This window comes from Lissotriton helveticus, chromosome 6, assembly GCF_964261635.1.
Source record: "Lissotriton helveticus chromosome 6, aLisHel1.1, whole genome shotgun sequence".
In the NCBI taxonomy this organism is placed as follows: domain Eukaryota; kingdom Metazoa; phylum Chordata; class Amphibia; order Caudata; family Salamandridae; genus Lissotriton; species Lissotriton helveticus.
The window spans coordinates 1,822,020,862-1,822,035,073 of NC_136067.1; the positions used below are offsets into that span (position 1 = coordinate 1,822,020,862).

The 14,212-nt window shown below is 44.5% G+C and overlaps 1 protein-coding gene across 2 annotated transcripts in view; it reads right to left on the bottom strand.

Annotated features, from left to right (window-relative positions):
• UBR2 (ubiquitin protein ligase E3 component n-recognin 2) overlaps positions 1 to 14,212 on the bottom strand; it is a 1,610,484-nt gene that overhangs the window by 619,974 nt on the left and 976,298 nt on the right. For both annotated transcript variants that reach the window (XM_078649714.1, XM_078649715.1), the window contains exon 31: positions 4,947 to 5,040. In XM_078649714.1, coding sequence (XP_078505840.1) covers positions 4,947 to 5,040 — 94 coding nt within the window. The remainder of the gene's footprint in view (positions 1 to 4,946; positions 5,041 to 14,212) is intronic.

A 14,212-nucleotide genomic window follows, 5' to 3' on the forward strand; every position in this document is an offset into this window, starting at 1 on the left:
TTGCGTCTGCAAGAAGCAGCTGCCTTGCACCACAGCTGCTTGTGATGTCCTTCTTGTGAGTGGGAGAAGCTTGCACCTCAGCTGCCTGTGGTCTCCTTGTGAGTGTAAGAAGCTTGCACAGCTGCTGCCTGTGATGTCCTTCTTGTGAGTGTGAGAAGCTTGCACTGCTGCTGCCTGTGATGTCGTTCTTGTGAGTGTGAGAAGCTTGCACCGCTGCTGCTTGTGATGTCCTTCTTGTGAGTGGGAGAAGCTTGCACCTCAGCTGCCTGTGGTCTCCTTGTGAGTGTAAGAAGCTTGCACTGCTGCTGCCTGTGATGTCGTTCTTGTGAGTGTGAGAAGATTGCATTGTGCATCTCTGTGCTGTTCCTGTTCTTTGTAAGGGACTCTTGCTCTGTTGCTGCTGCTGCCTTGGCACAGTACCTGCTGTCAGTGTGTAAGGGAAGCTTGCACCACTGCTGCTTGTGATGTATTTCTTGCGAGTGTGAGAAGCGTGTACCTCTGCTGCTTGTGGTCTCCTTGTGAGTGTAAGAAGCTTGCACTGCTGCTGCCTGTGATGTCGTTCTTGTGAGTGTGAGAAGCTTGCACTGCTGCTGCTTGTGATGTCGTTCTTGTGAGTGTGAGAAGCTTGCACCGCTGCTGCTTGTGATGTCCTTCTTGTGAGTGGGAGAAGCTTGCACCTCAGCTGCCTGTGGTCTCCTTGTGAGTGTAAGAAGCTTGCACTGCTGCTGCCTGTGATGTCGTTCTTGTGAGTGTGAGAAGCTTGCACCGCTGCTGCTTGTGATGTCCTTCTTGTGAGTGGGAGAAGCTTGCACCTCAGCTGCCTGTGGTCTCCTTGTGAGTGTAAGATGCTTGCACAGCTGCTGCCTGTGATGTACTACTCACTACTCTACTCTACTCACTACTCTGCACTCACTACTCACTACTCTGCACTCACTACTCACTACTCTACTCACTACTCTAGTCACTACTCTGCACTCACTACTCGACTCACTACTCTACTCACGACTCACTACTCTACTCACTACTCTACTGACTACTCTACTCACTAGTCTACTCACTACTCACTACTCTGCACTCACTACTCACTACTCACTACTCTCCACTCACTACTCTACTCACTACTCTACTCACTACTCATTACTCTGCACTCACTACTTTACTCACTACTCTACTCTACTCACCTCACTACTCTACTCACTACTCTACTCACTACTAACTACTCAACTCACTACTCTACTCACTACTCTGCACTCACTACTCACTACTCACCTCACTACACTACTCACTACTCTCTTCTCACTACTCACTACTCTGCACTCACTACTTTACTCACTACTCTACTCTACTCACCTCACTACTCACTACTCTGCACTCACTACTCACTACTCACCTCACTACTCACCTCACTACTCTACTCACTACTCTACTCACTACTCTACTCACTACTCTGCACTCACAACTCACTACTCTAGTCACTACTCTGCACTCACTACTCACTACTCACTACTCTACTCACTTCTCACTACCCTACTCACTACTCTGCACTCACTACTCACTACTCTACTCACTACTCACTACTCTACTCTCTACTCTCTACTCTACTACTCTACTCTACTACTCTACTCACTACTCTACTCACTACTCTACTCACTACTCTACTCACTACTCTACTCACTACTCTACTCACTACTCACTACTCTACACACTACTCTGCACTCACATCTCACATCTCACAACACTTACGACTTGAAAGCGCTGCAACAAAAGATGTTACAGTTAACCAATGAATTGGTACGCAGTTTACATACATAGGAAGGATGGACATTTACGTTGGCTTTGCTTGTTCTTCCTATCAAAACCGATGTTCGCAGCAAGAGTTTAACTCAGTGAGACATCTTGCTGTACATTATGCATGTTAGTGCTTACAAACTACTGTATTCAAACTACGTTTTGAAGTGTTCTGCTCTGCAGTGCCCTGTATGACCTCTGAGCCCTCCATTTCCATTTGACCCGCACTAAAGTGCACAGGTGCACATCCCCTCCCTGGCCCAGGGCCTGGGTTATTGCCCTGTGTCCTTTATGTGCTGCGTACAAGTGCCTAGATCTGCTTGCGTCCGTTCTGCCGTGCCATGAATAGGCGCTGGAAGGAAGCGTGTCACCTCTACATTCATTGTGTAACAGTTTGTTCTAGCCTAGGCAGCAGTGTAGCTCACTGTATGTCTTGTGCTGTGTCATGCTGCACTGCATTCTGCAGCATTGTCTCCCATCTCATTGTCTCGCCTAGCCGGCTTTTCAAATTTTGGTTATCCATTTGTTGTTGAAAGTGATTCTCCCCGCCAAACCTCACAGGTTATTTGTTCGTCGCTGCATATTTGTTCTAGTGCGGAGAAGGGATGTTCTTGTGCAAGATCCTTGTCGATAACACCTACATCCGGTCTTCGTCCGGCTTTCCAGTTCTGCATCTGCAGTCAATGCTATTGGTCTTTGTCTGTCTTTTAGTTTTCCCAACTCTACTTTAATGATAATCAGCATTTCATCTCGCCACCGTTAGAAACATAGTTGGTCTCGTTCATTATGCAAATATCCAGTTTTCTGTGTTTCATGCAGCCGCAGCCCGGTCAGCTTGGCCTACCCCAGGTGACAGGAGAGGGGGGGAGGGGGAGGGGGAGGATGGAGGGGGGTTGAGGGGGGAGGAGGGGGGGGGGAACTGGAGCACTCTCAACCCAATGGGCTTTGCATTATTTCTTTGGTGTTTTTTTAGCTGATCTGAGCCATAGTTTTCATCCGTTTATAGTGCCTGGTGCGTTTCTCAGTGAAAAGATTTGTTGTAGTTATTAGTTTTCACAGGTGCTCGGTGTGAGCTGCTATAACGCATATTTACGTGCTCCGACTTAAAGCATTTTTTCCTTGTAATCCCCTCTAGAAATGTCCTGGCCTTTTTGACATAATCCGCGAACTCCTTTTGGCCCGTGTTTTGGCAAGATAAGAGTGTTCCTGCTCGAAATAGTGTGTTATAAGAATACATAATCCTTGTATCCCACCTTCTTAAAGATTGATGGAGTTTTGGCAGCGCAAATCACGAACAGCTTGGATCCGTGTGCTGTTTTGTGTTTACACAGGCGCTCCTCGCATTGTGATGCTTTACAATTTCAGCTTGGCAAACCGGTGCAGACTAGAGCGCCTCGCAGTTCGGTGCTTCTGCTGCCGCTGCCCTGCGCGTGCCCATTACCCAGTGCGGATGGGCTCGGGGGCCATACGGGAGCACAGCGGCGCTGCTGCTGCCACTTGCACGTCCCCATAAACTGCAGAGAGCACCGCAGCACATCTACTGCTCCTGGCACGTGCCCATAAACTACACACTAAATCAGGCGGGGAGACGGGGGGTGAGCCAGAGAGCGGCAGAGCAGCTCCCCGGGCCGGCAGGAAGGAGCCGCACACGGCGTCTATGCCTGTGTGCACGTGAGGAGGACGCGCGCCAGACAAACACACTGCTAGATGGTGAACGCGCGCACACCATCTGGAATGCATTACACGGCCACCCTGACAGCTCCTAATTATAATTAATGTACTTCTTTGCGCGAGCACGAACGAAATATGCCCAAGATGGCGGAACAAAACTACATTTACCCTATCACTTCAAGCCTATTAAAACGACAACACAACGAAGACGAATCACTGGCCAGATGACAGAACACGCAAAGGAATGTGTGGAATTTTTCTCGGCCAAAGCCCTAGGAGATACTTCTTTTTTTTCTTCTTTAACATTAGTTCTCGAAGCTCCTCCCACTTTCAGTGGGGAGGAGTCCGAGCCCTAAAAAGGAGTTAATTGGCATGACATTAATGACTGATGGCAGGGGGGGCATTGTGAAGGCATCTATAACAGAACAGAGGCTACTGACCAAGAGCAACAAACCTAACATAAAGGTAACTATACTACACCTAAGTTCTATTTATTTTCCAACCATTTTCAATCTGTGGGTGGACTCTTCAGCAGAATGCATGTTAGTTAGGCCTGGTGTATTTCTCTGTAACTGGCACATTCCTGATTCATGACCTTATCCATCGAGCAATAGTAGCTAAAGCAACGGCTCAGCTAGAATTATTTCTCTCAAAAGGTCACAAATAGTTGGTTTAAAAAATACAGATGACTGGTTCAATTAAGATAAAAGTGTAAAGCAGGATTCATGTTCAAGTTGTGCAGAACCTCCTCAGCAGAGGAGGCATGCGGATGCAGGAGAAGAACTAGTGAGGAACAGACCCCTTGTTCAGGACTAATTCCTACAGAACTTTAGGGATGAATATATGACAGTCCAAAGACTAACTCTACTCCTGAGAAGCAATGTGAATGGACCGGAGGTGCACTGAGGTGCGCTGTTGTGGGATTCGCTTTACTTGAGAACCAAGTTTGGGTAACTATCTTTCTCATGGATACTTCTGACCTCAAATTCCTTACATTGAGAATATTCCAAGGTGCCAAACGGGTCTGGAGACTACTTCCAGCACTGTTACGGTACACCTGGTTGTATGGCTCTGCTGTGACTCCATACAACCCTAGAAGTGACGGAACACCGCCACCTATAAGTGCCACCTTTGCATGGTAACATCAGTTCCTTATTTTCTTCATTCTTTGGAAATGTTGTGCTTTAGACTGGTGAGAAACAAATTAAGGTCTGAGGCAACACATGCATCAGGCTCATCAGTGTTCTATTGACAGCCTTGTTGGCACACAGCAGGACTCTCAAGGACTTTTCCGGTAGGCAGCTGTTGCCCCAAGGCTGTCTTTTCAAGTATCAACTTGCTCTCCTGTTTGAGCCAGGTGGCTTAAAACAAGCATAATCACTTAGGTGGAAGGCTCATACTAAGAGTATGCATGTGCATCAGACAAAAATTTGAATTATTCCTGTAACAATGTGTAAAAATAAGTAGCTTTCATGAAATACACTTACCTCTGCCAGCAAGTGGAGTGCATGATATGACCACAGCTACCAGTGTGTGTTCCACAAGCCAAATCGGGATGCATGAATAGGGGGTCATACTTTTCTATATAAAAATATACAACGAGAAGTTCCAGTAAGAAATACTTTAAATAATTCCTTCAATTAACAAAGTAGAAGTATTCTCTTCAATAGCAAAGTTAAGATAAAAATATATTTGAAATAATGAAGTGTTACATATTTCTAAAATATGTCACTTTGGAAATTTACATCTTACAATGCCAAGTACTTTTTAATTCCTTGATCCCACCAGAGTTCTGAAGTCTGTGGCTTTAGCTCTAAGGTCTCAAATTCACATGAGGTGTTGCAAAATATTTCTCAAGTCAGACACCTCTAAAAGGAACTAACAAGTTAGTCAACTTAGGCAAAGCTTTTTATAGAGGATTCTCTAACTGCAGATTCCTCTCCTTATGAATATCCCTAGGTGACAGACTGGAATCAGAATCTCAACAAGTATTGGCATGGCCAATAGGGCTCACTTTTTGGACCTTATAAGTATTTAGTTATGCAGCACAACATCCTTGGTGCAACAACAACTTTTGCATGGCTAAACACTGATAAGGTCCCAAAGGCGAGACCTATTGGCTATGCCAATGCATGTTAAATGTGTTACCAATACATGCGGCCCCCTTAAGAAAATTACGAAGCTGTCCTCAGCACCGCTGAGACACTTGAAAATATATTCCACGGCAAGATAAGGGAAGGTACATGATAAATTAAGCTGCTAGTATAAATTGTTAAGAGTCTCCATTTTAATGTTGGTCATTAGTCATTTTTTCTTAGAAAATGCCAGATAGGCAGGAACGAGTAATTAGGGGAGAAAAGTGAAAGTGTCATCTTTAATGGGTTGCAGTACTGTTTCACCTTATGATTCATAAAGGAAGACCTGGGAAGCAGATAACTCTCTGGGGCAGGACGTGCATGTGTGTATGTATGTATGTATGTGTATATATATATATATATATATATATATATATATTCACTGAAAAAACCATAGGTTATAGACCATATATAGTTAGGAATTAGCATTTATAAAACCTTATTTTACTCACACAAAACCATTGAAATTCGCATATATAGTTAGTTGCACTAACTATATATTTCGCGCACCCGCAATCCACTGCTGATGACGTCACATATTACATCATTCATGACATGGTCAGTGACATCACTGATGACATCACTGATGACATCTCAAATGACATCACTGATGACATCACTGATAACATCCAGTGACTGTATGTTTCTGTAAAGTTTAAATATGTCTTACATATTGAAGAATGAGTGGATGTATACGTGTCTGGATGAAGGATTTAGTAGGTGCATGACTGACTGTATGAGTGAGTGATTAAATGTGTCTCACTGAGTGCATGGGTTAGTGACTAAACTGTCTTAATTTGTGCATCATTATGTCTGTTCTGTAAACTGCTGCATGTGTTGATCAGTAGCTATATGAGTAACTATATGGGTTATTGATTGGTTGCCCAAGTATTTGTATGGGAGACTGAGTGTGTGTGTGTGGGTGGTTGGGAGGTGTATGACTCTGTGCATCGATGTGTGAGCAGTTGATTCACTAGATGTATGGGTTCAAAAGTGCATGTGGAAACAGCTGTATGGGCGGTTGACTGTGTGCATGAGTGTATTGGTGAGTGAATGGATATCTCAGTGCTACATGTCAAAGTAAGAACATATGTAAAAAATAGTATATGTGAGAGTTGACATATATAAATAACATAAGAGCCAGTGAATGTGTGAGTGGCTGTATGGATCATTCTGAAATTGTATCAGGGATTGTATAAGAGAGTAAATATGTGTTAGTATCTGTTTGAATAAGTAAGGTGTGTATAACTGTATAGTTGAGGAAATGGAGGTGTGATTGATTCTTTGCATGACTGACTAGGTGTGTGAGTAACTCCATGGATGAGTGACAGTCTGTGAGTGTCTGTTTACACTGAGTGTATATAAGGTTATATTAGAGTCTGAAGACGTTCATTGTATTATCACATGAATGATGTCATCAGTGATGTGATCAGTCATGTCAAATGAGATGTCATCAGTGATGTCATTTGAGATGTCATCAGTGATGTCATCAGTGATGTCACTGACCATGTCATGAATGATGTAATATGTGACGTCATCAGCAGTGGATTGCGGGTGCGAGAAATATATAGTTAGTGCAACTAACTATATATGTGAATTTCAATGGTTTTGTGTGAGTGAAATAAGGTTTTATAAATGCTAATTCCTAACTATATATGGTCTATAACCTATGTTTTTTTTCAGTGAATTTTCAAGGTTTTGTAAATGCTAATTCCTAACTATATATGGTCTATAACCTATGGTTTTTTCAGTGAATATATATATATATATATATATATATATATATATATATATATATATATATATATATATATATAACATTTCTATGGCAAAATGAAACCCCTCATTTTGTTCCTTTTCAAATTAAATGTATTAAGTGTTACCACTTTATTCCAATCAAGATGACTTCAGGTGTGCCATACTTTTGTCATAAGTAAGACTGTTAGCGTTCTAGTTGTTCTTTAGAACACTCTGGGACATTCTGTCATTGGGCTATAGTTGGGCTACATCTGGCTGATATTTGGGCTACATTTGGGCTCTTTTGTCTCTGGTGGCCATCTTGGGAGACTGCATATCAGAATTTTTTTAATGAAATATAAGAGGATTTGAGAAGTCACTCAAAATGTGCCCTAATTTTTCTTTCTTCAGCACTAATCATAATTTCTATGGCAAGATGAACCCCCTCATTTTGTTCCTTTGCAAATTAAATGTTTTAAGTGTTAACACTTTATTCAAATCAAGATGACTTCAGGTGTGCCATACTTTTGTCATAAGTAAGACTGTTAGCGCTCTAGTTGTTCTTTAGAACACTCTGGGACATTCTGTCATTGGGCTATAGTTGGGCGGGCTACATCTGGCTGATATTTGGGCTACATTTGTTTTTTTTTGTCTCTGGTGGCCATCTTTGGGCTACATTGGGCTACATTGGGCTACATTTGGGCTCTAACATATATAGCCCAATGTAGCCCAATATATATTATTTCAAAGTTAATTTTCGTAAAAACCACTGGAGCATACATCTTGAGACATAGCAAAGGCACATCGGGGTACCAGTCCCTAAAATTTGGCCAAGTTTGGTGAAAATCCATTCAGCCGTTTGAGCTAAAAGTGCGACAGACCGCCCAATGGAAATTAACATGGGGAAAACACGTTTGGGGACCCCCCTTTTATCTCGGCCCCCGCTTGACGAATCCCCCCCAAACTTTCAGGGAAGGACCGGAGCGCCGCGAGGCAAAGTTGCTGAAAAATTCAGGCAGATTCCTCAACCGGCGCCAAAGTTATTCCCAATAGAATGCTGCGATTTCCCTATTGAAATCAATCCTAACTATATATACCTACTGGCGACCGCCAGTAGGTAATATACATATATATATATATATATATATGTGAAAGCTTCTCTCTCCTACGAAAAAGAAAAGGGGGCACAGCAGGTCTCCAGGGATCCATTTATTCAAATTTACTGGCATGACGCGTTTCGGCGATAGCCTCTTCAGATGCCTCTGATGTTGCAAAGTTCAATTTACTTTTATTTATGTTGCCCCTCCCCTTAAAGTAGCGTGGGGAACACCTGCACCAATCTCGTTAGAGAGCACTCAGCTATTTCTTCGGTGTAGACTGCAGATCCCATTATGCAGTTTGTTCGCTTTTGCTGGGAGTGTCTCTTACAGCCGGATTGTTCTTTCTCACGGTGAGTGGCTGAAGATCGGTCGGTTTGAAAGTGTAACATTGTACTGGGCAATAAAGGATTCTTGAGTCCTGCGCTTCTAGCCCCACAATCACGCTGTTGACAGAGCTTTGGGGACGGTGGTAAAGTAACCCAGTCTCTCCATGTAGGTCATGGACTGTCGATTGGCAGCAAGATTCTCTGCTTCCCTCGGATGGGGGCGGTCTGGGTCGGGCCACTGTCCCAGAACACTTGTTGGAAGGGTCCCCTTTGCGTGACACTGGCACACGCTAATATGCAAAAGCTTCTCTCTCCTTCGAAAAAGAAAAGGGGGCACAGCAGGTCTCCAGGGATCCATTTATTCAAATTTACTGGCATGACGCGTTTCGGCGTTGCAACATCAGAGGCATCTGAAGAGGCTAAGTTCAGTTACTTTTATTTATGTTGCCCCTCCCCCTAAAGTAGCGTGGGGAACACCTGCACCAATCTCGTTAGAGAGCACTCAGCTATTTCTTCGGTGTAGACTGCAGATCCCATCATGCAGTTTGTTCGCTGTTGCTGGGAGTATCTCTTACAGCCGGATTGTTCTTTCTCACGGTGAGTGGCTGAAGATCGGTTGGTTTGAAAGTGTAACATTGTATATATATATGTGTGTGTGCATATATATATATATATATATGTGTGTGTGTGTGTGTGTGTGTGCGTCTGTGTGTATGTGTGCATGTGTGTGCAGAGGCAAAATGTTGAAGATACGGAGTGGAAAAAGAAAAAGAGACAGAAAGAAGAAGAGAAAGTTAGAATTAGAAAGAGAACGAGAGTGTGAGAAATCGGAGAGAAAATGAGCGGGAGAGAATGAGAGAAAAAGACTAAGAGTAAGAGAGAGAGAGAGAGAGAGGAGAGAGAGAGAGAAAGACATAGCAGGACTCAGTGAAGGCAAAAGAGCAGAATGAGCGATAGTAGGAGAGAGGGCGAAGAGAGAGAGTTAGATATATATAGCAGGACTGAGTGAGAGAAAAGAGCAGAATGTGAGATAGGAGAGAGTGAGAGAGAGAAAAGAGAGAGAGGGGTAAAGAAAGAGAGAGAGAGGGAGAAAGAGAGACTTAGAGACATATAGCAGGACTAAGTGAGGGCAAGAGGACAGAATGAGAGATAGCAGGAGAGAGGGAGACAGAGAGGAGGAAGAGAGAGAGAGAGGGGAGGAAGAGAGAGAGGAGGGAAGAGAGAGATAGGTAGAAGTGCCAGTGAGGAGCGAGTATGAGACATAGTAAGAGATGGGGAGAGAGGGACAGCCAGAGCAACGGGACAGCTGAGGGTGACAGGAAGATTTTCTGAGTGTTGGACAGCAGGACCGGCCACTCGATTTGACTTTAAAGAACATCCACTCTGGCGACGGCGACGCATCTCACGCCGCCACTCCGATAAGTGCCTTGGCCTCCATAAATCTGAAGCCACTGGGGATATTGTTAGTGTTCAGCAAGTATTGTTAAAATGAAGGGACATTTTTGGGTGACTCTTTGTAACAATTAATCAGGAACTGTTGATTAATAAAGTTAGTTCGTTACTCTCCTGAAAACTAGGCGGCTATGCGAATTGTCAGACGGATCATTTTATTAATTATTCTCCGCTATACAAAATCATAAATACTGAATGAGCCTGTGTACAGTTAACCTTGGCCGCGATGTGGAAATTTCAGGGAGAAAGGTGTGCACATTCAGCAATAAAATTGCTGCAGGGATTAAAAAACAAATTGAGGGGTTTGATGAACATCACCTCCCTAGACCTGTCAGTCTTCCACGGATTCCAGTGATTAATTAGGTTGTTTAGATACTCAATTAGTCCAGTGATGCAGAAAGAGAAATGCAGGCGTCATGGTGGGATATAGGTACACGGGGAAATAAATGCCTGAGAGTTTTGCAGGCTTCTGAAACAAGCGAGGGGCAGAGCTAGGCGCTTGGCAGAGAGCTGTGCTTTATGAGCCATGAAGGCGAGATGGAGGAAAGACAGATGCTGCGTGCGTGCACGCGCTCTTGAACGCAAACTTGAGGCCAGGAAAAGCCTTTGGTGGCACTTTTAAAAGCCACTTACTAAATGTCTCGAAGAGACAGCGCATCATGCGCTGTCTCAGGCGAGACCTAAAAAGCAGTGTTCCTGCACGCCGATACGAGGTGCCTTGCGGTTCTGCACCAATTCCATTCCGTTCCAGAAGTGATGAACAGAGTCCCATAAAGGCACCACCCATGCGAGTTGAAGCCAGTTTCTTTCATACACATGCCTGTGCCCTTAGACCAGAGCCCTGCCCAACAGGGGACTGTAACAACCAGTATGTAGATTCTGTAGGAAACTGCCCTTTTTAGGTAAAGTCTAAAGGCACTGAGGATGCGCTGCTCTGCGAGGCATGCTGTAATCCCTCTGTGGGTTTTAAACATACCCCCACTTTATGACTGGTTGCTTTGTCAGCCTTTCCAAATTGCAATACTTTTGTTGACCACGCCGCCGCTGCCGGACACGGAGTCTACCAACCCCACCTACCTACGTGCAGAGGTACTACTAAGGAAAAATTCTCCAGATCCAGTCTGCACCTGGGGGTAATTCTAAGGTAAGGAATATATAACGAACTGTCTCTTTCAGATATAGAACAAACAGTAATACATCCACCAGTTTGGCCTGCAATGGGTCAATAGATGTTGTTTTACCTCCCTGTGCTCAGAGAGAGAGCTGGCCTGTCTGGAAATGTGTGTGTACTGAAAACAATGTGTACTGGAGGTAGCTATGGTTCAGATACACATATCAATACCTAGTATCACAACAGTCTAATTAGTTACATTCAAGCCAACAAACCCTTCAAAATTACATGAAATAAAGTACTTGGTGCGAGGCTCCCCAGGATATGTTGGACTGCTCCCAGGGGAGCCACTGCGCACACATTGGGAACCACTGTGCTAGACTAACATCACAAATAACAAAAGGAAATGCCAGTGCTGATAATTTTTATTTGATACTCGAACTGATCAACCACAGACAGAAAATTAATTCCAGAAAGGGTGCTGCTGTTTAGTCGCAATTTTATTTTTTTAGAAAATCAACAATTTTGTCATAAAATTTGTCTTTACATTAGAGAAGAAACCATTGAAGAAAATCAAGGAATGGACAGACAACAGATTATATTCGGTTAAACACATCAAACATTCAGCACTTCAGTCATATCACATACACAGCACATACAAAATTAGCTCAGGCACACTACAAATTACTACTGCAAGAGAGAAAAAATGGTAAGAAAAAATGCAAATACAAAACTCGGTCTGCATCAATTCGATGAACATTCGAGACAATTTTTTGAAAAAAAGGTACAAAACCATAGAAAATGTTTTCTTTTTTAAACATTCATTATAGGTTGATACACGTGGTTAATGTACAAAAAGTTGTAAGGAGTATACAAATCAAATAAACTCCTATACACATGAGCAGACCAATGGGATGTTGGGCCTACGCAGACTAACATCACAGGCTTTGTAGATGAAGGTCCATAGCTATAAACTGTTGACGCCTAATCTCCATGCATGCAGGTGGAGGGTGCGGAGGTTCGGGTGCAGAACCCTGCCCTGCTCCTGTGACAGAAGATTCCCCCCCCCCCAAGGCGGCAACCTGATGGAGGACCCATGGTCATGCTCAGGAGCTCGGGACATCAGATTCTCCGTGTCCAATCCAGAGCCACAAGAATGATTTGAGCCATGTCGTTTCTGATCCTCTGGGCAGGAGCGGTATTGGCGGAAAGGCGAACAGGAGGCCGGTGCTCCACTCTAGACAAAAAGAGTCTCCAGGCGAGTCGCCTTGAAAACCTTTGCACCTTCTCAGCAGTGGCGAACAGCCTTGGCGAAAAGAGACCTTGCACCACCTCCGGGTGGAGACACCATTTGTCTGCCAGATGCTGCACCACCAGGGAAATGCAAAGATGTCCCAGCCATGTCCAGAGGCACAGAGCCCGTTGACATAGAGGCCACAACCCCACTCCACCCTGTTTGTTGCAGTACCACATGGTGGTGATGTTGTCTGTGAACACCTGCACTTCCACCAGCCTACATTTGACTTAAGGAAGAAAGGTTTTTAATGCCAAGTGAATCGCCTGAAGTTCCAACAGGTTTATGTGAAGCTCGTACTCCGCTGAAGACCAGAGTCCATTGATCTCCACCTCTCACAGATGGCTACCACAGTCCAGAAGTGACGCATCTGTTATTACAGTCAACTTTGGTTGGGGAAGGGAGAGGGGTCTGTCACTGACCCTACTCCTGGTTCGTTAGCCACCACTTCAGGTCTTTTGCAGTTCCCTCATGTAGGAGAGTAGGGTCTGCAATCCTATGGTAACCCAGATTTTTGCTTTTTCCTTCACTGATTTACAACTTCCCCTGGCTGTGGGCCTGCTAATCAGACCCACAGCCTAGCTGTTCTCTCTCTAAATTGACACACATGTACTTTAGGTGCATTTACCAATTGGTATTGGGACCCCTTATCAGCCCCTGTACAATGTACCTTAGGTACCCAGGGCATAGGTGAACCCAAGGCCTACCAGGGGCTGAAGCATGTATTATGCCACCCTGTCTGGCCATCTAAACAGACACAACTGGCTGGTAAGACAGCTGGGGCAAGGTGGTGTAGTCACCCTTTGCTGTAGATATAGTATACCTATATCTAACCCCAAAATGGACACATATATTCCTATCAGTCACTCCTATGGCAGGCCTTATCAATCCTGAAGGCAGAGTGCTTGGAATTATGTGAGATGGTGCTCTAGCATGAGCTGAGCCTGTCTGCAGATTGCGGAAACAAGTCCTTATAGCTGTTCCATGATAACGCTATACCATATACTCTTAAGTGCATTATAATCCTCGCGGTTATTGCTAACTTTGGTATAGCATTATCAAAACATGTCGAGTAAGGTGTCATACGAATTGGAATACTACCCCTTCGCCAGGTCTGGCGACGGGGGTAGCATTCCACCCTTTTAGAGGGACACGACATGTATGTAACTGTGAACCCCGGTTAAAGTTAACTCGAGTCTCAGCATCACAAAATGGATGCTGCCACCACAGACACAAGTCTGACCTCCTGCTGCTCTGAGACATTCCAGCGAGGGAGACCTGGACAAAGGGTTTCCTGCCTTAGGAGGTGCTAGCACCACCCCAGACAGGATTTTGTGTATTGAGGTAGGGAGGCCTGAAAGGAATGAGACATGCCTGGGGCACACAAGGTGTCCCTGTGCATACCCTGGTTCAAACCAGTTGCTGGGGCACTCCAGCCCCAGCTCTGGCGCGAAACCGGACAAAGGATAGGGGGTGTAACCACCCCCACTCCTGGTCCCACCCATGGGAGGGACCTAGTCACTAGTACAGCCCCCTTTAGCAGGATAAATGTAGGAGCTGGTCCCATTCCAAATTAGATTATCCTGAACAACTCTACA